The sequence below is a fragment of the Phodopus roborovskii genome, unplaced genomic scaffold (genome assembly GCF_943737965.1).
Source record: "Phodopus roborovskii unplaced genomic scaffold, PHOROB, whole genome shotgun sequence".
NCBI classification, from domain to species: domain Eukaryota; kingdom Metazoa; phylum Chordata; class Mammalia; order Rodentia; family Cricetidae; genus Phodopus; species Phodopus roborovskii.
Genome location: NW_026126416.1, coordinates 8792693 through 8817432, shown reverse-complemented (window position 1 = coordinate 8817432; position 24740 = coordinate 8792693). Strand labels below are relative to the sequence as shown.

The following is a 24740-nucleotide window of genomic DNA, read 5'->3' as shown; positions in this document are numbered from 1 at the left end:
TTCTGCTGGGCACTGGGAGGAAGCCACAGAGAGTCCCAAACCTATCAAAGTAAAGTTTTTTTGTTTTGTTTTGTTTTGGGTTGGGTTTTTTTTTTTTTTGTTTTGTTTTTTTTTTTTTAAGAACCCAGCTCCTTCTGGACCATCCCAGGCACTGTGCAGACTTACAAGTGTTTTCAGAGAGTTAAGGCTGCCTGTTCCTCCTATAATCTGTATTAGGTTTGGTAGATGGAGCCTGTGGGGACATGGGCTTGTCAGTGGTGGACACAGCCCAGAGCATCTAGGTCTTCCTAAAGTAAGTGGGATTCCCCCCAGTACTCTCTCGTTATAGCAGGCAGTGAGGAGGATCCGGAGGACGACACAGGACAGCTGGACAGGCACTGGGCCAGGAAGTTGGACTAATGGGACAGATCTAGAGTAGTGGAATGGAAAGATGAGAGAAAGGTTACAGACTCCCAAACCAAAAAGTGTTGGGACCTACAGTGGCATGGAAACATGAAAGGAAATGCAGCGACAAATTAAAAGGGATCCCTGGTTTCTAACCTAGGAATTGGCAGTGTTTGAGGATTTGCAATGTCAGTTCCCTGCAGCATCTATATCCTAGAGGTGGGGACCGTCCTGGCAGAGTCGTGCCTGGGTGTCTTGACAGGGCTCTTGTTACACTTCAGTTTAAGACATTGCCAGCTGGGGAGATTGACCAAACCTCAGCCCTCTGACCCATCTTCCCGTTGAAGAAGCTGACTGGAGGTGGGCCCGGGATTGTAGGACCAGAACACCAACCTAATTTCCCACCAGTGGCATGTGATTTCTTGGAATTAGATGTCTTTGAGTAATTACAGAGGTCACCTGTATAGGCAAACAAGGTGTAGCCCACCGCCCTGGGTGTGTCTGTCTGCCTCCTCTCTCCCTCTCTCTCTCTCTCTCTCTCTCTCTCTCTCTCTCTCCCTCCCTCTCTCTCCCTCTCTCCCTTTCTCTCTCTCTCTCCCTCCCTGTCTCTCCTCTCTCATTCTCTCCCCCTACTCTCTTAGCCCCACCCTAGGTGCTGGGGTCAAACCCGGACCTGTGCATGCTAGGCAAGTGTTCTATCACCATCTGTATACACCCTCAGCCTTGCTGTCCCCCCCACATACACCTCAGTATGTAGCCGTTCACTTTTCACTTTTAATTTTTTTCAGTGTGTCTTTTAAAAGTGGATTTTTTATTGTTTTACTTTTATCTTTGGCAATTTCACGCATGTATGTGTGTATTTTTCTCATTTACTCCATCACTCTCTGCCACCCCACCCCCCACTCTTGCTGAACCCCTTCTTCCTCAGAGGCTCCCTCCTACTTTCATGCCTCTCATTGAGGCATGAGGGTGGAGTATAATTAAGGTTGTTTTCATGAGCGTGAGGAAGGGGTTATTACTGTAGCCTGAGCAAATTACCATACCACTGAACGAAATAACTCTTCTCTCTCCAGCAACCATTAACTGTTAGTTCCTCAAAAAAGGGGTGTGGCTTCATGAGCCCCTCCCCTGTCATGATGGAATGTTCACGTGCCATCTCGTGCAGGTAACCACAGTAAAGTGGCTATGTCACATCCAAGAGAAAGTGCTTCCCATCGCTCCTCCTGTCCTCCGCCTCTTACATTCTTTCCATTCCATCTCCCTCAGCGTTCCCTAAATAAAGATACAGCTGGTGAAACGGTCCATGGACAGAGGGGGGAACCCATGAGCCTCTACCCTACGCAAAGAACTACAGCGACCAAGGAATGCTGAGAGCAGGAAAAGGTCATCCCCAGGGAAGAGCACACCAATTGGTTATCCAATACCCAAAGGACAGCCCTGAAAACACACATATACGCAGCAGCATTATACAGGTTGAGCAGGTTGTAGTTAGGAATACATATATGTATATACATATGTGCATGTCACAACAGTTAATGAGAAGGGTCCATGCGTTTGAAGAGAGCAAAGGAAGGATATATGGAAGGGTTTGGACTCTAAACCTTCCCAATGCTGTGACCCTGTAATACATTCCTCATGTTGTGGTGACCCCATCCATAAAATTATTTTGTTTCTGCTTCATACCTGTAATTCTGCTACTGTGATGAATCGTAATGTAAGCATCTGTGTTTTCCAATGGTCTTAAGTGACCCTCAACTCACAGGTTGAGATTCTTGTTTACAGGGAGTTGGGGGAAGGGAGAAATGATGTAATTATACTAGTCTCAAAGAAATGTTTGTGGATGGGGAAGTCATAGGCCCTAGGGGTGGGAGCCTTCTAGTATTGTTTTGATGGATGGACATTGTGTCAAACTGTCTTCTAAATATTCTCTTATGCTCGTAGATGAATAGTGCTGTCAGCTTTGATAAGAAAGGCTTGTGTTGCAGTGGGTGACTGTTGATGCTCAAAATGTGAAGAGTTAACAGCTGTCCAGTCCTGGCTCTTTGAGACAGGTTTTCACTTTGTAGCTCAGGCTGGCTGTGAACTCGTCCTGTGGCCCAAGTTGACCCTGAATGCCTCCTGGTCTCCTGATTTGAGCTACTGGGAGCTGGGATTGCTGGTATGCACCAACACATCCAACTCATTCTCCCTTCCCTGATGCAACTATCTTGGGGCATTTTGCTGTGCTTAGCCCCCTTTAGCAGAATTACATTCTAGGCTTATGGAAGACAATTTAAAGACAGGCAGTCAAAATCGGATAGAATACAGTGTGCACTCAGCCGGTGACCACTCCCTTGATGCCTGCTGTGTGCAGTTGCCAAGCTATGCACCCGTGGAATAATCCTATGGTGGATGTGACCAGGTACCTCCATTAGGGGTGACCTGTTCATCAATCCCCTACAGACCATCACCCCACTTTTGTGGTTCCCCATTCTACCTTTTGTCAAAATGCAAATAGACTAGATATTGTTGATGAACTTTTCTGTATATATTGTATATACTTATTGTGTATAGTTTTTCTTGTGTTAGTTGTAGCCTTCTTTTGTATTAGAAAAAAAGGGGGAGGGACTTTGGTGGGAACTGTGGTGATGTATTATTTGCCTGAGGATTAATTCAGAAAGCAAAGCCAGCCTCAAGATACAGCGATCAGGCAGTGGTGGTACACACTTTTAATTCCAGGACTCAGGAAGCAGATGGATCTTTGAGTCCAAGACCACCCAGGGCTACTGAAGAGTGAATCAGAGCTCTTGCCTTTAACCCCAAGATTTGAGAGGTAGCAAAAGTAGAGGTATTCAGCCTGAGAGTTTCTAGCATAGCAGTCTGAGTGAATCTGAGGAGCAGTGTGGTTGGGAGCAGTTTGAGGATCACCCCTTTGTTCGGAGCTGAGGTAGAGGTAAGAGCTAGATTCTGGCTATTTGCTTTTCTGATCTCCAGCTTGAAGTTTAAAGCCCAATATCAGCCTCTGGGTCTTTTATTTTTCATGTTACAGCCTTCCGAGGTGATCCAGGCCCCTTCCTGACTCCAGCAGTTTGCGCTTTCTCTTCCCACTCAGGCATGCTTTCCTCTCACATTCCCGTGTGACTTCTCCCTTCCCTTGGGTCTGGGCTCACCAAGCCATGGCCTCAGAATTGAGCCTTTCACCCTCCTCTACCCCAAGTTTTTCTACTCTGTCCCTGCCTCATTTAATTTTCTCTCAATAAAGTCATCTTTGTCTAACGTTCTAGCCTTTCCTTAGTCATCTCAAGAATATAAACTCCATGTTGGCAGGGGCATCTGTCTTTTGGGTCCCTACAGCTTTTCTAGCACCTGGAAGCTTGGTAGGGACAGTAGGGGCAAAGGGTAGATAGTATTGTCGGAGCTAAGGTTGGATGAAGTATAGGTGGCAACTAAGCAGGGAATCAGGTCACAACTGGCTTCCTGCAGATCCAAGCATAGACTCTTGCTATGTCCATCTTCTGATGCCTGGTAGTCTTGGGGACTTGTCTCTGTTGCTCCTCTGGCTGGAAACCAGTTTTTCCTTCCTGTGTGCATACCCACGCCTCCCACAAACAATGGCAGAAAACTTAGTTTTAGAGAGGAGTGACACCCACAGAGTCAGGCTTAGACTCTTGAGGAAGTTTGGTTTCCTGTCCCAGGATGCTTCACAGTACAATGTAGCACAGGTTAAAATTCAGTAAATGTGCTTGGTTATGGCAAGGCAAAAATGTATCAGATTTTCCACAACCCTGTCACATTTTCTGGGATCACTGTGAATGGCGGAGGGCTGTGTTGGTCTCTGTATAAAATGGGCGTCTGTGCAGCCTTCGGCAACCAGTTAGTAGCCTGAACACAAAAGCACAGCTTCCCTGCATGAGGTTCAGGTAAGCACCAGCTGGCTGTGCAGAGGCCAGGCTGCGACACTGAGGTGGCCTGTTTTCTGCTCATTATTAATCCAGAAACCTTCATGACGAACAACATTTGTGTTATTTTCTACCCAAATTTAATCTGTTCATGCAGCAGTTCAGTCAATCCCGCAATCTGTTTTTCTCAAATGAGGGCAGATAATGGAGACGCCGTTCTTTACAAGTCTTCAGGCTTTTAAATTCTGATAAAATCAGGGTTCTTCACTGGGTCCTGCCCCAGCTCTGAATTAAAGCACTTTAAATGTAATTACGGAACCTGGCCTTCCATCAGGGACACCCATTTAAAACATTGATTGGCCAGGCTGCTCTGCGAGGCTCTTTATGAGCAAACGATTGCAATGGGGCCAGAACTGTAATTTATCAAGGCAAAAAAGCAGGTAAATACTTTATTAGTGGTAATGAGAGGGTTGCCAGCTAACTGAATCTCTTCTTCCCTCACCAGCTACTTCACGGAGCCGTGGTGCATGGCCCTCTTCCACGATCGTTTTATTGATCTCAGGAAAGAGTTGCGCCAAATCTTAAACTCCAAGCAGGTAAGAGTGATTAATGGATATGTGGGTGTTATTCCTTGCAAATTGTAAGCAGTTGACAGCCGTTGATCATTTAGACTTTTTCCCACATTTCCATCTCACAGTGGTTTTTTAGCACCCTTGTACTTCCTTAAATAAACGTCATCCTAACTGGAGTCTATAAACGCAGACAGTGATGTTCAGGGGTAGTGACTTTCCTTAAATCTTTCTCTGGACATTACATTACGCTAGCGTTTTTTTTTTTTTTTTTTTTTTTTAATGAGTAGCTTTATCTTCATGATCAGCTGAATATGAGCTGTAAGTTGTTTTTACCTGCTGCCTAGAATGAAAATTGCATCCCTTTAGTTTTCTGTCTGTTATTGCTGAGGGTACATTTGCATGCATGCATGCATGAATGAGTGTATTTTTAAAAAAATTAAAATATCAGGTCTAGTGGCCTGTGTCTCTAATCCCAACACTTTGGCAATGAAGTAGGAAGCTTGGGAGTCATGATGATTCTCTGCTACATAGCAAGTTCCAGACTTGCCTAAGCTACACAAGATTATCTCAAAAGACCTGGTCCCCTAAAAAAACAAAATACCTCTGTGGAGATAAGGAGGCATTTGGTGGGGAAGGTGGAATATCCTCTCGGCTCCACCTTGATTGCTAGAGACAACATACCTGGGCCTTTATTAGCTTCTGTATCATTCTGATGTTTCAGTGGACAATTCCTATGCCCCCTGTCACAGGACCTTCAGCCTTGTATGTGCTGAAGGACAGCCACAATACTGGAGAGCCTAGATGACATAATTTATGTAGCCCTTACCATAGTCTAGCCCCATCTTACACCACCTCACTTAATGTAACAAAGCCCTGTGAGGTGGGTGGGGGAACCCCCTAGACCTCACACCAATGAGAATAAATCACCCTCCATAGGGTAGTTACACAGTGGTCTGGGTTCACAAGCTTCAGACTGGAAACTCTCATTCTCCAGCTAGAAGAGGAGGGCGGGGGCCATACAGGGTCCAATCACTGTCTCATCCTCACTCCTCGATTTCCAATATGAGTCCTCGGGAGCCTGCTACAAAATGTAGGCAATTTACTAATCTGAACTAGATTCCAACTGGAAGCATAGTTTTAGAGTTTAAATCAAAATGTCATGTTTTAGGGTCCAAACAGTTAAACGCTCAGCAGGTCAGTGTCAATAGGAAAAGTTTACAGTAAAGAGTCAAAGCTCCCAAGAGCACGGATGCTTCCAGTCAATCCCACATGGCCCTGAGGGAGAAGCAATGTGAGAAAATGTGAAGGTCAGACGGTGCTTAGGTCATTCTAACTGCAGTATATAGACACTCCCTGAATCCAAGTTAAGTACCCTGAGGATACTGAAGCATGCATTCAGATGCCCAAGTCCCTTACATAGGACGGAGCAGTATTTGCACAGAACTACACACCCTTCTGCATGCATCACATCTTCTCTAGATTACTTAAATAGCCCACTAAAACCCTGTGGGGCCTGAACCTCTTCATTTAGGGAAAAGTAAATGACACAGGAACATTATCAATACAGGTGTAGTTTTTTCCAATTAGTTTTGGTCCCTTGTTCATTGAATCTGTTGGTGTGAAACCTGTGGATATGGAGAGCCGACCATATACTAAAGATGGATACAGGTCACACAGGCACTGCACTCCATCCTGGAGACTGAAGGAGGTCAGCCTACATTGAGGTCTGAACCACACTTACCATCTCTACTTAACATCTCGGACACCTCCCCTCCTCTCAAATGTCATCTGTTGAGCTGAAAGCTGCCCCTGCAATAAAGACTTGTCTCAATCTTTCTCCAATCTTGCCCCAAGCTTTCTCAATCCCACATTTGAGGTGCCTGGTTATTGTTCTGCACAGCACTCAGGGGTTTTAGGATATACATAGTGTTTTCTTGTTACTAGCCTGTGTCTGAGGTAAATACCGGAAAGCAGAAAGCTTAGAAATATTTTACTATAGTTGTCACCACAGACCATATTTTCGTCAATAAAATTCAGTTTCCGGGGTTTAGAGGGATGAGAGAAGTCTGGGTGAACAGGTGAGCACAGAGGGTCCCTTAGGACAGTACAACTTCTGTATGACACCACACTGTGACATCGTTGTCTAAACTCAGGAGATGCTGAACACAATGAATGTACTTGAGCATTAGCAATGACACATTAATATTGGAGCAAGTGTTGAGAAAAAAGAATCAAAAGCTGTTAAACTTAGTGGCATCTGTCATGTTTGACAGGACTCCGCAGGGCTCCCCAAAATTTTCATCCACAACCTGACTTTGGCTGTGAGCCAGTTTGCTGTGCTGACTCAGGGTAGGAGTGGCTTTTGACCTGTGCCAACAAACGCACCGAGGAGTTCTAGTCATTCCTGTGGGTTTTCTAACCGGAGTGTGGCCTGCCTCCATGAGGGCCTTTATCATTTCCATTCATCAATCAGGAAAGCCACACAGAGAAGTGGTGTGTGGCATGGTATCTGCTGCTGTGCAAATTCAGGGTGGCGTTGGGCAAACCCTCAGATAACCACAGAACAAGGCCTAGCTGTTCTATCCAGAAAGACTTGTGTGCAAGCACATGGAAGCAAAGGATGGTTCTGCTGATGTCAGCCACCAGCAGCTAATACAGCCACAGCACTGAAACCCACGGGGCAAGGGATGACCACACAGACATGCAGGTGTTTCATCTATGAACCTGACAATAGAAAAATGAAAAGGGCAGCTGCATTAAAGAATAGCAGTAATTCTTTTTCTAAAATAGGGAGATGGTTTAATCCATTTCTTATCTCTTTCTAATTCATTGCCAAAGTAGTACGGGATCTCAAACATTAAGTATGGCATTCCTGGTATTCAGTTTTTATTATAAATTCATGAACATCTCATTTTATCTATGACTAAAGCCTATGAGTCACTATCCATAGTCAAATTTTTTATTGTCAAAAATCACAATTCCTTTAAGAAAGAAGTAACATATGCACCCTTAATAACAGAGCCCCCACATATATGAAGCAGAGTTGAAAGATTGGAAGAAAAATGTATATAAAGTAAGGATTGGATATTTCAGTGTATTTGAGCTAGAGCAGACTTCAGGAGAGGAAGAAGAGTATGTTCACAATGCTGTGAACTACCTGGAACCAGCACAGGTTCTCAGGAGCCAGCGCAGGTGCCTAGGAGCCAGCACAGGTGTACAAGAGCCAGCACAGGTACACAGGAGCCATCACAGGTGCACAGAGCCAGCACAGGTGAACAAGAGTCAGCACAGGTGCACATGAGCCAGCACAGGTGCACAGGAGCCAGCACAGGTGCACAGGAGGCAGCACAGGTGCTCAGGAACCAGCACAGGTGAACAAGAGTCAGCACAGGTGAACAAGAGTCAGCACAGGTGCACATGAGCCAGCACAGGTGCACAGGAGCCAGCACAGGTGCACAGGAGCCAGCACAGGTGCCCAGGAGCCAGCAGAGGTGCACAGGAGCCAGCACAGGTGCTCAGGAGCCAGCACAGGTGAACAAGTGTCAGTACAGGTACACAGGAGCCAGCACAGGTGCTCAGGAACCAGCACAGGTGAACAAGAGTCAGCACAGGTGAACAAGAGTCAGCACAGGTGCACATGAGCCAGCACAGGTGCACAGGAGCCAGCACAGGTGCCCAGGAGCCAACACAGGTGCCCAGGAGCCAACACAGGTGCTCAGGAGCCATCACAGGTGCACAGGAGCCAGCACAGGTGCACAGGAGCCAGCACAGGTGCACAGGAGGCAGCAAGCACAGGTGCACAAGAGCCAGCACAGGTGCACAGGAGCCAGCACAGGTGAACAAGAGTCAGCACAGGTGAACAAGAGTCAGCACAGGTGCACAGGATCCAGCACAGGTGCACAGGAGCCAGCACAGGTGCACAGGAGCCAGCACAGGTGCTCAGGAGCCATCACAGGTGCACAAGAGTAAGCACAGGTGCATGGGACTGCTGTTCAACAACGCTGGAGAGCTCAGGTGCACATGGAACATTCTCCAGGATAGGACACTCAAGACCACAGAACCTTGTCAATTATTGTTAAAATATCCAAACTGTTTAAAGTGCCGTCACCAGTAGTAAGTGCATAGTAAACCTAGGAGCCAGCACAGAAAGCAAACTGGAAATTTCACAAATTTTTAGAAACCTTCTTAAGAAACCAGTGAGTGGGTCAAAGAAGAATGCAGAAGGGTTACAAGAGGGGAGTGCAGATGGGAGCGCACCATTCAAAAGATGTATGCAGAAAGAGTTTTCAGAGAGAAATGTATAGACACCAACTTTTTAAACAGGAAAGGCTGGGCTGCAGAGATAACAACGTGGCTAAGAGTGCTTGCTTTCTTCCAGAGGAGCCTAACTCTATTCCCAGCAGCCATGTCTGGAAGCTCATAGCCCTCTGTAACTCCAGCTTCAGGAGATCTGACACCCCTTTTTGGCCTCTGCAAAAGGATCATGCCCACACACTACTCTCTCTCTCTCTCTCTCTCTCTCTCTCTCTCTCTCTCTCTCACACACACACACACACACACACACACACACACATACCCCAAAATAAATCTATTTGTGGGAAGAAGAATGAGAGATTTCAAATAATAACCCAGTGTCGTATCTCCATAAGGTATATCATGTCCTAGAAACACAGAAACTAGAAACTGATCCAAGAAGAAACAGAAAATGGCTAAAGAGCTATAACAAAGAATTTGAATCAATAAGTAAAACTTTTCACCAGGGCAGGGGATGTGTCTCCATCAGTAAGTGCATGAATTGTAATTGGTGTTCATAACACAAACCCAGAGACAGATATTGGGGTTAAAGATGAAGATCAGAGAAGCAAAACAGCCAACCACTAGAGTTCTCACCTCTACCAATGCTCAAACCAAAAGGGATAAATACTGATCCACTATTAGAGGTCCCATAGACTGCCCAGTCCTTCCAACTAACACCACTTTCAGGGAGTCTGGGTCGGTCCTATGCTGGTTTCCCAGCTATCAGACTGGGGTCTGTGAGCTCCCCCTTGTTCAGGTCAGCTGTTTCTGTGGGTTTCTCTAGCCTGGTCTTGACCCCTTTGCTCATCACTCCCCCATCTCTGCAACTGGATTTCAGGAGTACTTAGAGAGAGTGTTGTTATCATGGCAGCATTACCCAAAACATTCTACAGAGTCAATGAAATCCTATCAAAATCCCAAAGGCTTTTGTTTTGTTTTGTTTGAGACAGTTTCTCTGTGAAGCTTTTGGAGCCTGTCCTGGAACTCACTCTGTGTAAATCAGGCTGGCCTGGAACTCACAGAGACCCCTGCCTCTGCCTCCCGAATGCTGGGATCAAAGGTGTACCCCACCGCCACTACCTCCCATTACCAACGGCATTTTTTAATGGACATAGAAATACAAAAGATTTCAAATGGCCAAAACTGTCAGCAGAACAAAGTGAAAGGCTTCACACTTTCTGACTTCAACCCTTACTTCAAAGCAACAGTAACAAATCAGTGTGGTACTTTGTAAGTACAGCTATACAGAATAACTGAATAAGACTAAAGTTCAGGATGTAGCCAGGCACTAGAGCTTACACCTGGAATTCTGCCCAGCATTTGGGAGGATGAGGCAGGAGGATCAAGACAGTCTCAGTTATACAGTGAGTTCCAGGAACAAATGAGCAACCAAGCAAACAAATAAGTGTAAGTCCTCCAGAATCATCCACAGGAAACCAGTCCCATGGCCATGTACTTCTCAGAACAGCAGACCCCAAATGGAAATAACAGGAGAAAGTCTGGGCATGGAGGAAGTATCTGCAGAAGCTGCCATGTTATAAAGAACTCCAGCCAGGCTGCTGTGAACCTTCTGCCCTGGGCCTGCCCAGCAGATCTCCAACTCTGTAACCCCCAGACAGCACTACCTTGATGGACAGGTGATATTCCTCAAGAGGGGATGGAGACACCCATACTACCTCTACAAGCTGGTGGTCCCAGGCCTGGTCAGCAAGTGTTTCCAAGACAGGCCATCCCTCAAGCAGGTGTGGGAGGCTGCATCTCCCAGCACTATACAGCCTTTCAGACACCCAAGACTTGAGCCAAAGGGAAATAAAGAAATTGAAGATGACACAAGTAACTAGAACATTTGTCAATACCACTCAAAGCTACACAAGATTCAGTGTTGTCCCTAGAAAAGTTCCAATGGCTGTTTGCACAGGAACAGATTTAAAGAAAAAACAAAATCACAGATTTATATGTAACTACAGAATACTAGAATATCCAAAATAATCTTGAAAGGGGGAAAAAAGAATAAAGCTGTAAACACCATGCTACCTGATTTTGAAATACATGTCAATGCTACAGTAACCAACACTGCATGGTGCTAGAGTAAAAACAAATTCACTGGCCGACAGGATAAAAAACCGAGAGCCCGCAAGTATGTCCAATCTGCTGGAAAGATCCCTTTTTTAAAATTATTTTTCCTTTGATACCTTCATAAATGAATACAATGTATTTAGTAAACTGATTTTTAAGGTGTTTTGTTAGTTTTTAAATCTTTATGTTCCACAGGTTTTGCCTGCCTGTGTATTTGTGTACCACTTGTATGTCTAGTTCCTAAAAGGATCAGAAGAGGGCACCAGATCCCCTGGAGCTCCAGTTACAGACATAAGCCACCATGTGGGTGCTGGGAACCAAACTCTGGTCCTGTGGGAAAGTGCTCTTAACTGTCTTAACCACTGAGCCATCTTTCCATCCCCTTAGATAATTGATTTTTTTTTAACAAAAATACTATATTGTGGGGACAGGGCAGATTCTTTGATAAGGACAATGAGAAAACGAGGCATTCACACACAAAAGAACAAAAACAACAAAAAAACTGTTCTTATCAGAACACTTATAAAATAGAAACCACAGAAATCCTAGAAGAAAATAGGAGGAAGACTCCTTGATGTCTGGGCAAAAATTTTCTAGATACGTCCCAAGCACAGGTGAGAAAATCAAAAATAAAGAATGGGTCTAGGTCAGACTGAAAAGCTTCCCCACAGCAAAGAGATGGTGAACAGAATCCATACAACCCACAGGGCGTGAGAAAGTGTTTGTAATCACACATCAGATAAGGGCCTGATATGGACAGTGCATGAGGAACTCAGTTAGTTTGATAACAAAACAAATAGCTATATATAAAAAAAAAAAAAGAATAGGCAAATGACCTAAAAAGACATTTGTCAAATTGTCAGCAGATAAACATGAAAGAAAAAGAGAGGGAGTTAACACCACCAGGGATTGAAAACTAAAAACACAGCAAGTGACCACCAGACCCCATTAGGATGCCTGTTATAAAAAATAAAAAAAGCTGGAGGTAAGGGCTGGTGAAGGCACAGACTAAAGAAAACTGTTGAACACCGCTGGTGGGAGCGTAAGTGGGGGCCATCTTGGAAAGCAGCACAGAGGTCACAGATGGAGTTCACCATGTGCTGAGTCTATCTCCGGAGGAGTTCATGACAAAATGGCTGTGTGGGAGGTAAGTCTACACTCCAGTGTTCACTGCAGCATTAATAGCCAAGGTACAGGGACAACCTAATTGCCCACCTGTGGGTTAACAGAGAAAGAAATTCTGATGTGTATACACAGTAGAATGCTGTCCAGCCCTAAAATGGGTTGTTCTGTACAACAATGTGGATTAACCTGTTGCTAAGTGAAAGAAACCAGGCTCTGCATAGTCTCACTTACAAAATCTGAAGAGCCTAGAGTGGTGGCTGCAGATTGCTGGCCAGGCTGGGAGAATGGGGGAAGAGGAGATGCTGAGTAAGTTTGAGTCACCTGTTGTACAGCCTGGCAACTGATGCTAATAATGTATAGTTGTTTCAGAATTATCATAAAGGTGGGTTTTAAATGTTCATGCCACAGTGAGTATACACAGCATTGGATATGCTAGTTGGCCTTAATCATGTGACCACCTCCAAATAGATCATTATTCATTTTTGATTCAAACTAAATTCAATGGAGAACAGGTCTCAGAAATATTAATAAGTGTTGTATACATGTCTCTAAACATACTGGTGGCATTGTGCAAGTATGGCTGTTTGCAAGATGCCCTACTGTAAAAAGGCATGCCTTTCTTCCCTGCCACCCACACTACTTCTAGGACCATTTGTCCTCAAGTCTGGACCGGCAGCCCCCAGGTATCCCATGCTTTGTATAGATATGATTCCTATCGGTAGATCCTCAACCAAAATGTCTAGCCTTAATCATCTCACAAGCTATGGTACCCCATAATATGCACAATTATCATGCGCTAAAAATGAAATTAAATATAAGGGAATTTTCAGAAGGCTAGGAAAGCAGAGACATTGTGCTAAGTGAAAGAAGGCAGATACAATAGGTCACATATGACATGGGGCACGTTGAGGTGAGCTGGTGGTAGGTAAGCATGGTGTGAGGGGAGAGGTCACAGGTGCCACCCTGTGACCTTACACCACCCCCCACCACCACTGTAGGCCAGCCTTGCACAGTAACAAGTCCCACTTTCCATCAGTTCAATGTTTCGTGTTGGTCAAATAGATTCACAGAAAAGTGTGAAGAAAGAACCAGTTCACCCTGACAGCAGGTTGTATCCGTGGGTTGTGCTGGCACTTTAAAGCTCTCAGCAGCCCAGCTCTTGGTTCCAGGCTTCAGTTGCCTTTCCCCAGCCACCATTCAGCTTTCAGTCTTCATTTCTGTGCCATACCCCAACTGTTCCACACTCCCTGTTTATAATCTCTGAAACCTGGTCATATTTTGCTTCAATAGTCAGATGATAATATGTCTCCTCACAGCTTGAGTCTTTTGTCTGGGATGGTCCAGTAGAACCCCCCAGGTAACTCCAGTTCATTTTCTTTTTCTTTCTTTCTTTCTTTCTTCCTTTCTTCATTTTGTTCTGTTGGAAATACATGGGGATGTTGGAAGTTGGTGTAAATACACTGTGAAGTTTGTTTGAGGGCACAGGGGACAATCAGTTGTTCTCAATCACAACCCTGCCATAGATGGGCAGGGCCCTACAGCAAGGGCCACCTATGTGATCTGAGTGGTGTGCAGGGATGGAGTGTGCACTTTGCAGTGCCGCCTATCAACCTGTATGTTTGAAAATTTTACAGGATGTCGGAAAACTCTATTCTTTTCAGATTGTGCATAGTCTAAAAGAGCTTTATTCTTTCTGAGTCCTGTGTTTTAAGAATGTTTATAAAAATTTGTACAGAGAACATTATTATTCTGAAGGTCTTAAACTCTGCCCCCTTAGCAAGACCCAAGGCAATAAACCACCAAAAATCCAGGGGGGTTCATGTCCAGATATTAAAACAAGCAAATAATTTTATCTGAAAAATTCAGGACTTAAAATTATTATCCTTGGTGATAATCATGCTATGAGAGAGAGAGAGAGGGAGAGGGAGAGAGAGAGGAAGATAGAGAGAGAGAGAGAGAACCCTGCCACAAAACATAAGACAGTGTATGGCTGCAGTTGTCTGAGGTGCCCTGGAAAGGAGCCAGGGACTGGGGTGGATAGAGGACAGGACTGGATGTTCCTACTAACAGAGACAGTTTCTGTCATCCAGGATGCAAATTCTGCAGATAGATAGACAGACAGATGATGATGGTAGCTGTGGGGTGGTGTGTCCTGAACTGTCCACTGAAAAATCATAAGAACAATAGTGTGCATTGGCTCTATTTTGTCACCTTTATGAATAATTTCTACAAAGCTAGAACAATCCCCCATCCTTGGGGAGCTGACACTGCCCTGGAAGTCTGACTCTGGCCCCTTAACTGTGTTCACAGGAGACAGACATGCCTTCCATGGAGCAGCTGGCCTACAAGATAGAGGATGAGGAAATAAACCTGAACGAGAAGCCCCAGAAATACCTCCAAAGGGTTTTCGAGGACTCCATCTACAAAAACCTGCTGGAGAAGAGCATCCTGGATTACCTTCATTACAACCAGTACCACCTGCCCATGTACGCGTGGCCTGGCATCATTTAACTGTGGCCAGAGGCTCCCTGGTACCACTTCCTCTGTCCGGTCACCGTCCCCTACTCCTCCCCCCACCCACGTCCTTCCTCCGGTGATTTCCTGGTGCTCCAGTAGGTGGCGCTCACCTGTGTGGCACTGCTAATCCAGGGGGCTTTACAAACCAGGGAGTGTTCTGTGCAGAATAATCCACTCTAGCAATAGAATGAACTCCTACTAAGCAAAACTTGTTTTTACCTTGTGTGTGAGTCTGTTTGATTTCCTACAGTGTTCTGATATCAGTTCCATTAGCTCTTCCTATGCTTACCAAGTAATAGTGATAGACGAATAATGAATCCAGAATGGAAAATTGGTAAACAGACAAGGAGAAATTAAATCTGTCATCTACCCTCAGGAGGCCCGGGTGGAACTAACCTTTTGACACCAAGGAGTTATCTTCACAGCCCTTATTATTTTTTTTAAATTCATGTTTCTGATTATGAACATAAAGACTAAGAAAATTAGAAGCCTGGGAAATTCACACACATTTCAAATTCTAAAATGTAGAGGGGAATTAATCTGGTTCATTTCATTTGACTCTGATCCACAGGGGGTAGGAGGAGAACTGATCCCTAGTGTGTCCAATGTGGATTAGAACTTTTTTTTTTCTCCTTTCTAACATTACCAGAGGCTAAGTCAGGAGATCACCATGAATTCAAGGCCAGTCTGAGCTATGAGCTACATAGTGATTTGGAGGCCAGCCTAGACTGCAAAGTGGAACTATTTCTAAAAAAAAAAAAAAGGGGGGGGGAGAGAGAAGGGGGAGGAGGAAGGGGACGGGGGAGGGAGAAAACAAGCAACCTTCTCTCATGGAAAGCAAGTTTTAATTGCCCACCTCCAAATGCACATGAATTCAGGAACAAATGGGAACCGTGTGCTGATCCACAGTAGGGCTTGGTTTTAATGCACACATTACAGGTGTCATCACACACGCATACCCAAAGGCACCGTGACAAGATTCCCTCAGCCCCCACAAAGCACAATGGGAGCTGGGCCATCCAGGAGTCTACATGTACCATCCAAGTCTGCTGCACTTTGAGCAACCAAGTTATTTGACACTTCACACAGCAACATTGTTCCAGAACACTGAACTCCCATTTTTCTGCAGCCATACAAAGGCAAGTAAGAAATGCTGCTGATTCCTTCACACATAGGTTTTACACAAATGCATGGAGCGTTGAGGGGGGAGGGCAGCAGTGGCCATATGGCACAAACTGTATCACTTGAATGGAAACCAATGGCTGCTGGACCACACTTCAGAATTCACACCCAACACATATTTCAGGGCTGTCAGCTCAGGAACCAGGATCTCTTCCTTCCCTCTTCCAGTTCTGGGGAGGACCTGGGTCAATCTCCTCAGCAAATGCAGAGGTTTAGGTGACAGGCCCTGGGATCATGGGCTAGAGATTAACAGAACAAAGTCGTCGAGCCGGTTTAACAGTTATGACTTTTGTGACCAGCTATTACCATGATAAAGCCTCTAGCCACACAAAAGTACCCCCAGATGACTATGTTAACCTCAACAGCAAGTCCTGCATAAATCTGTTACCAATGGTGTTGTCTTTGCTGCCTTTACAAGGGTAGCCATGGGCATCACAACACATGTGAGTACACTCTGTGGCCTACAAGATGTGTCCAGTGACATTTTAATTCGTGTCCCACTCTTAGCAAAATTCTGAATCTGGGACCTTTGGCATATATGTGCAGCCATTGAGAACAAGTTTCCTAAAAAGTGAAGCCCTTACAGCCATTGGTCACAGCTTGAAACTGTCTGTCTTAGGGGCTTCAAGAGAATAGAGTCCACCATAGAGATTCAAAGAGGCCAACACTGGAACATCTCAGAGGGTCCCCACCTGATCTTGGAGTTATATTGTTTTAACCAGAGACTATCGTCAAGAAAATAGTAAAGTTAAATTTCCAAACGCTGCTTCACTGATGTTTCTCGTGTTCCCACAGATGCCAGGTCTTGAAAGAGAAATGTAGGCCCCTCCTTTCTACAGATGCCTCCTTGTGGTTTTACTGCACTCAGATATCACTCCAAAAAAAAAAAAAAAAAAAAAAAAAAAAAAAAAAAAAAGGTAAGACATGATGTGAAAGAGAAAGAAAACCTGCCTGGAGGATTAAAAAAAAAAAGTCACCCAATCGATATTGAGAGAGAGAGAGAGAGAGAGAGAGAGAGAGAGAGAGAGAGAGAGAGAACGCTAAGGATTACAAGGACAGAATGCAGTTGAGCGAGCCAGTCTTAACAGGGTCGAACTGGAAAGTCGCGTGTGTGAGGAGCTGTTGATTGTTTTCTGGCTGAGAGAAGTGAAGATAAGGCGGGCATAAAGTAAGCGCGGGGCCGGGGCGGGAGCCCGGCAGCTGTATGCTAATGTTCACAGAAACCCAGCCTCCGCGTCCCCCATTAAAGCAGGCGACCAGGAGGCCACACATCACTGAACAAATAGGCTCTCTCTAGACAAATAAAATAACACACGTTGGCCCGTTTGGGGGGTGAGGGGGATAAGAGGAGTGGGGGAAGATTGAGGGAGGGGGAAAGAGAAGGTAAGAGTGGAAGAGAGTAGAGAAGGAAGAGGGGACAGCGAAGGGCAGAGGTGGAGGGAAGACTGTGATGAGGAAGGGGGAAGGGATTGTCAAGACCTGCGAAGAAACACTGGGGGAGGGGGAAAGGGAGCTGAAAGAGGTGGGGAGAGGGACGGTCTGAGGTCGAGGGGCGACTAGAAGTGAGGAGAGGACCAGGAGACAGGTGGGGAGGAAAACACAGGAAGACTGGGGTGGGGGAGATGGGGAAAGGATGACAGGAAAGAGGGAGGGAGGGAAAACCATCAAAGGAGGTGGGAGAGAGAAAGGGCAGAAAGGTGTACCGAATGGGAGAGGATAAGTTGTGAGGGAAACACGCCCTGAACCCAAGGACAGAATCAGGCCCAGAGGGGTGGTGATGCGGGGTGTGAGGTGCTGGCAGCGGATTCGCCGGTTTCACTGGTGGGTTTGGCTCCACTTCTGTGGGTTCATTTTCAGACACGGGGCACGGGGGCCGTGTGTGTGTGGGGGGTAGGGCTGCCTCTGCACCCACGCTCATTGTCAACCCGGCCCGGCCAGCGTTGTCCCGCGCTCTTCTAGCCCAAAGGTTCCAGCTGAGACGTTCCCACACCTGCTGGCTTCGCCAACGCCACCCCTCTAGCAGCCTTGGATCCAACCACCCCGGGTCCTCCCGAACTGTCCGCACCCAAAGCAAAAACAAACAGCCCTGAGGGCACTCCAATGAGTGTGCGGTGGCCCGACGGCACGGGGAGGGGGTGGTGGCGGTATGAAAGCGGTGGCTTCATAATGGGTACGCGGCAGATTGCGGGGCCCTGGGCTCTGGAGGGGAGGGGACACTCGAGCGCGTCCCTCCCGCGCCCAGCGCCCAGCTCGGCCTCGCGGCTTCACCCTTGTTCGATCTCTTTCATGCACTCTCCTTTTGTGTGGAATTATTTAAACGGGAGATCCGTGGCAGCTTTATGCTAATGTGCCAAACAAAGGCAGCGGCCTACGGGGCGGGGAGGCCCGGAAGGTGCCCAGAGGCCGGACTGGGCCGGGAGGGGCGGCGGCATCCCGCTTGCGCGTGTCTCTCGCGTGCCCCTGGGACTGACAAGACAACCCTTCATTCCTGCAAACACAAAGCTTCTGGACACTGGCCCCTCCAGGATCTGGCGGTGGCCATGGGACAGTAGGGCTCAATGCCTTCCAGTCGTGGCTTGTGGGAACCCGGCGCTGGGCTGGGTGCTTCTGTTAAGTCAAGAGAGCTGCTGTAGAATGGCAGAGAGAACTAGAGAGAACTAGAGACATTCACCCCGACACACACACACACACACACACACACACCACACACACACACACACACATACACACACACACACACACACACACACACACACACACACCCTTGTATCTCCAGAAACTACCTCTGCCCGGCCGAGGGCTGAGACCCCTGCTGACCCGTGAATATCCTTCGACGTGGTCAAAGCTCTTAGTACAACTCCAGACCCAGACCCACAGCTAAATTCCCAAAGACTATCCTTGGTACCCAGACACCCACTTTCCAGGAACTCCCAGCGTTCTCAGCTTTCATTCGAAGCAGAGCTGGGGAGTCACAGTGAGCCCCGACAGCAGCTGTGTGCACAAAGAATAGGAGAGGACTGTGCACTGCGAGCCTCCAAGTATGCAGCCTTGGGAGCCGGTACCCACATCCCATTCTGCAAGCACAAGCATCGGAGAGGCCTGGGAGGTTTTCCCAAGCGGTCCCTGCCGAAGTGTCCCCTCTGGGGGCACTTCAGTGCCCTGCTTCCCACCGACTCCGTTAGACACCCCCTCCTCCTCTAAAGAAGGAAAAGTAAAGCTCAGGGTTTCCCCACCCCTACTCCCTGCGCCGATTATTCCGGATCGCAGTGTGAAGAAGCAGGCCATGGTCGCGCTTTGCTCTTCTCAGGAAGAAGACACATCTCAGGAGTCGGTGTCCTCGTCCCTGCAGGCAAGCAAGTTCCGAGAAAATTCCGCAGACCATGGTGGAGACCCACCACCGGTGCAAGACTGCACCTGCTGAAGGGTGGCTGGTGTATGCCTGTGTGGGCGCACGCAGTCTAAGTGTCCCAGAACTTTCCAAGTTTCCATTTATTTTAACTGTACCAGAGTGAAAAACAACCATTAAACATCTGCATAAATTTTCCTGACTAAATCAAGAGCCCTGTTTGAATTCCCTAGGGCAAGGATTTTTCCCCCAATTGTTGGTCATATGCAACCCCACACACACCTTCATTACAATTATTAGTGGGGTTTTGTTTGTTTGTTTAAGAATTCATTAGGCGCTTAACTCTCCTGGTAGTCTTTTTAATAAAAAGAGTGGTACCTACGCAAGACTAAATATGTTGTTGGGGGTAGACCATCCAGCACTGCCCTATTATCCCACAACCCAGATGGGATTCATGATTAGAAAATAAAATTGGTCGAAGCTGTCTCGGAATCCTCTCTCTCCTAATTTCATCAGTAGTCACAATCGGCGCTCAAAAGGGCAAGGATATAACACCAGTTGTTTTCAGACCGAAACATTCATGAATTGTAAATTCATTTTTAGGGCTTCTAACTTTTTAAAGAATTATCAACCAGCACAGCACTCATTTTGTGTGTTTTCCTCTTTTCAGTTGATGGATCAAAAAAAAAAAAAAAAAAAAAAAAGAAAGAAAGAAAGAAAGAAAGAAAGAAAATCACAGACATAAAATCATAAGACACCCCCCCCCAGTTAACTCACCTTAACAACTGTCCCCATTACAATTTATTATTCTAGTGGATTCTGTTGAAAAACTGTGTTTAATTTCCAAGCCAGGGTATTTTCAGAGGGAAACCCCAAAACAATTAAATGCCTTCAGTGGAATTAGGCATAACTGAAACTCAGCAAAATCTAGGCTCACAGAGCATTGCAAGAAAAAAAAATGTTTCCTTCACTTTCAGTAAAGTGACATTTTTCCTACAGCTGTGATATTTGATGAGTCTCGGCTATTTGTTTCCTGCTGAAGGGCAGTCCTGGCTAATGTGCATTCATTCGTAGGGACCTATTCCTTTCCCCGAGAAATGCAATCTTTTGTGTTTCCTGGGCTCTGGGCCGGGAAGAGAATGCTAGACAAGTAACCCAGTCTGCGTCCAAATCGGGCGTCGGGTATGGTGTGTGTGTACCGAGGGGTGTTCTTCCCTGTTGTCTCTCCCCGGTGGCACTGGGGAAGCTGCTGGTCCTCAGGCTGCAGTCTCCCTCTAAGGACAGATTGCCCCCCTCCCCCGCGCGCCCCAGCAGCACGCGTCTCTTTTGCGTCCAGATTGGCCGCGACCCGCGCTCAATAGCGGGAGGTTAATTTCCTTCACAAAGGTGAAGGGGGCACGGCTCGGGGGGTGGGGGGCTGCCCAGACAGGCGGTTGCTTTATTCCGCAGCGCCTTGATTGGAGCCCTTGATTTAGCATCTGATGTCTACCCACAGACAAAATGCCCGCTCAGAATGAAAATGCATGAGGCTGCGCAGAGGGTGGAAACCAACTTCACTGCTCGTGGCCAGCTTGGGCCAACTCCACAGGCGTTGCCTGGGCCCTGGACAGAGGGGAGGCTCCCGAAGCCTGGGTCTGACCTTGGCAAGGACGCCAATCCCGGGGCCTCGGGGATCTCAGGGAAAGGAAAGTAAGTTCAGACATTCAAGTTCCATTTGGAAGCCAGCCAGTCAAGGCTGCAGGCCCGCATCCGCGGACGATCGAAAACGTGCTCTGCCAACAGTTTCTCCAACTCGAGAGAAGCTTTTCGAGGCTCACCGTCAGGTCAAGCCTTAGAGCACAGACCGCGTGCTCGGCCGAAGCCCGCATACCTGACTTGTTTACACTGGGAACCCCGGGGTCCCTGGCCAACCACTGGCTGTCTCGACTTTGTGGCGCTTTTCCCTACCCGACCATTGCTGGAGAGCGTGCGGGGCTCCCGCGCCCAACTCCCGCCGCAGCCGCAGACCTCTGGTCGTCCCCGCCCCCACCCCATCAGCGCGCCCAATTTCCCCCTGGGCTCCGGCTCGCGGATTGAACCCTCCTGACATATTTGGGGCCATTCTTCTCCTTTGTTGCTATTTAGCTCGCGACCCGCGGGTAATCCCCGCGCGGGAGGGGGGCGCACATTGTCGTGCTGATGGACGGGCCCATTTGGCGGCTCCGCGCCCCCCGGAGGAGATACACAAAGCCCAGGCACGTGCGCCTCCCCATAGAGGAGCAGCAGACCGTGAAGGGAGGCGGGGCCGGGCGTGTGCCTGGACCAGGCGGGGCGGCGGCGCCGGGCGCGGCGGGGCGGGGCGGCCGAGGGGCGCGCGCTGGGGCCCCGCGCCCTCAGGTACATCTGCCGCACCTACCGGGCGACCCTCGAGTCCCGGCCCCCTTTTTGCCGCTTCGTCGCCCTCCCACCCTCCGCGGCTGAGGAGCTGCGAACGCTCTGATTGGCTCTGGGGGAAGCGGGAGGCGAGAACAATGGCCCCCTCCCCCCGTTAAAAGGAAGAGGCGCCCGGGCCCGGAGACAGGGACGCGCGTGCGGGGCGCAGAGCCGGTCCAGCCGCCGCGGGCGCTACGCGAGTCCCGAAACCGCCGCGTGCAGGCGATGGGCTGGGAGCACTGAGGACCGCCGGGACCGAGCACGGAGGTGGGACTCAGCCAGTGCGTTGCCCTTGCACCACGCCAACATGCCCCGCGGGTTCCTGGTGAAACGCAGCAAGAAGTCCACGCCCGTGTCCTACCGGATCCGGGGAGGCGAGGACGGTGACCGCGAGCTGCTGCTGTCACCCGGCTGCGGGGGCGCCCGCGCCGAGCCCCCGGTGCCAAGCCCCGGGCCACTGCCGCCACCTCCTCCGCCGGCACTCGCGGAGCGCGCCCATGCAGCGCTCGCCGCCGCACTTGCCTGCGCACCGGGCCCGCCGCCACCCCCTCCGGGCCCGCGGGCCACGCACTTCGGCAACCCAGAGGCTGCTCACCCCGCACCTCTCTACAGCCCCACGCGGCCGGTGAGCCGCGAGCACGAGAAGCACAAGTACTTCGAGCGCAGCTTCAACCTCGGCTCGCCGGTGTCAGCCGAGTCCTTCCCTACGCCCGCCGCGCTGCTCGCAGGGGGAGGCGGCGGCGCCAACGGCGCAGGCGGCGGCGGCACCTGCGGCGGAGACGCGCTACTCTTCGCACCCGCTGAGCTCAAAATGGGTACCGCGTTCTCCGCCGGCGCCGAGGCGGCCCGGGGTCCCGGGCCTGGTCCCCCACTGTCCCCCGCAGCTGCCCTGCGGCCCCCGGGCAAGCGGCCCGCGCCCCCGGGCACACTCGCTGCAGAGCCACCTGCCAAGGCAGCCAAGGCCCCGAGCGCCAAAAAGCCCAAGGCCATCCGCAAGCTGCACTTCGAGGATGAGGTGACCACGTCGCCGGTGCTGGGGCTCAAGATCAAGGAGGGCCCGGTAGAGGCGCCCCGGGGCCGCGCCGGGGGCACAACCCGGCCGCTGGGCGAGTTCATCTGCCAGCTGTGCAAGGAGGAGTACGCCGACCCGTTCGCGCTGGCGCAGCACAAGTGCTCGCGCATCGTGCGCGTGGAGTACCGCTGCCCCGAGTGCGCCAAGGTCTTCAGCTGCCCGGCCAACCTGGCCTCACACCGCCGCTGGCACAAACCGCGGCCGGCGCCTGCCGCGACCCGTGCGCCGGAGCCGGAAGCCGCCACCAGGGCCGAGGCGCGCGACTCTGCGGGCGGCGGCAGCGATCGGGACACGCCGAGCCCCGGCGGCGTATCCGAGTCAGGCTCCGAGGACGGGCTCTACGAGTGCCACCACTGCGCCAAGAAGTTCCGTCGCCAGGCCTATCTGCGCAAGCACCTGCTGGCACATCACCAGGCGCTGCAGGCCAAAGGCGCGCCGCCGCCACCGCCGCCTCCCGCCGAGGACATACTAGCTTTCTACGCGGGGTCCGACGAAAAGGCGCCCCAGGAGGCTGTGGGCGACGGCCTGGGCCTGAGTGCGGCCGCCGAGTGCCACCTGTGCCCAGTGTGCGGGGAGACCTTCCCCAGCAAGGGCGCCCAGGAGCGCCACCTGCGCCTGCTGCACGCTGCCCAGGTGTTCCCCTGCAAGTACTGCCCGGCCACCTTCTACAGCTCCCCGGGTCTTACGCGGCACATCAACAAGTGCCACCCGTCTGAGAATAGACAGGTGATCCTCCTTCAGGTGCCCGTGCGCCCAGCCTGCTAGAGTGCGCCCTCGGTCCCGGCCCCCAGAACTGTGCCTTCACTTGGAGACCCACAAAGAGAGCGCGGCCCCATTTCTGTGCTGGGGTGCCCCCATCCCGGGGTAAAAGTGTCGTCTTCGCTTCTCTTGGTGTGGCGTGATGGTAAACCTGGTCCTCTCGCTGTGACTCCTTTTGGACCCTACCCCCTTTGCGTTGTGTACCCCCACCCATGGAGCAACAGGAGTCCGTCTCTTTCTGTACAGGGGAGGAAAAAAAAAAAAAAAAGCTGTATGCATTTGTCTCGTGGTTGGAAGCCTCCCCTTGAGGGGCGAAGCTGTTTTTCTTGCTAGTATTCGCTGTGTTCATGGTCTAGAAAATGCGGTTTGCTCTGCCTACCAATCTCCGCTTTCAATGTCTGTAGCGTACGGGTTGTTTTTGGGTGAATCTTGAGGAATAAATGCCTTTATATTTCACAGGCTGTAAATTGAACTTCCCACACGATTAGCTTTATTATGGCTTGTGAACTGCTGGAGTCTGGCTTTACCTTTTTGTATGTGAACAAATCAAATTGCTTAAAAAAGAGTTTTCTTTAGTATAGCCACAAATGCCTTGACCGGTTGTCTGTTCGGGATTGGGTTTTTTTGTTTGTTTGTTTGTTTGTTTTGTTTTTAGTTTTTTTTTTTTGTGGGGAGGGAAAGGAGTTTTCACAAGATGCTGTAGTAACTGCCTCAATATTTCACGGAAGAGGTTTTGGTTTGATCATCTTTGTTGAGGTAGGGCTATATGCGTTCCCTTTACATGTATATGTTGATTTATTCGTAATTGTTATTTATTCTTTATTTATTTATATGAATTATGAAGATTATGATATTATTTGATTGCAGATTCATTTTGTTTTGTTTTGTGAGCTTTCCCCCTGCCCCTTTTGACATTTCACTGTGCATTTTAGGAGAGAACCTTTTTACTAAAGGGGTCTGCTGAGAGTTTTAACTTTTCTATCTATCCGAGGGAATTACAGACAACATACCATTTTATTCTGCTTGAGGGGCCCCAAGGCCCTTGTACAACCGACAGCTCTTACTTTTAAATGCAATCTTTTCTACATACATTATTTTCTTAATTGTTAGCTATTTATAGA

General features: G+C 48.8%; 2 protein-coding genes across 2 annotated transcripts in view; both read left to right on the top strand.

Moving 5' to 3' along the window:
- The window catches only part of Cfap61 (cilia and flagella associated protein 61), a 266015-nt gene extending 251123 nt beyond the window's left edge, over positions 1-14892 (top strand). The window contains exons 25-26 of the mRNA XM_051183146.1: positions 4768-4858; positions 14642-14892. Of these exons, the coding sequence (XP_051039103.1) occupies positions 4768-4858; positions 14642-14842 (292 nt within the window). The 3' untranslated portion in view covers positions 14843-14892. The remainder of the gene's footprint in view (positions 1-4767; positions 4859-14641) is intronic.
- Positions 14893-21853: 6961 nt separating this feature from the next.
- On the top strand, positions 21854-23716 carry Insm1 (INSM transcriptional repressor 1). The gene has a single exon (XM_051183235.1). The coding sequence runs from the start codon at positions 22096-22098 to the stop codon at positions 23623-23625; it is 1530 nt and encodes a 509-aa protein (XP_051039192.1). The 5' UTR covers positions 21854-22095; the 3' UTR covers positions 23626-23716.
- Positions 23717-24740: the final 1024 nt, after the last annotated feature.

Bases quoted from the DNA above. Each gene is read 5' to 3' on its own strand.
- Insm1 (XM_051183235.1), top strand. From the start codon at position 22,096: ATGCCCCGCGGGTTCCTGGTGAAACGCAGCAAGAAGTCCACGCCCGTG.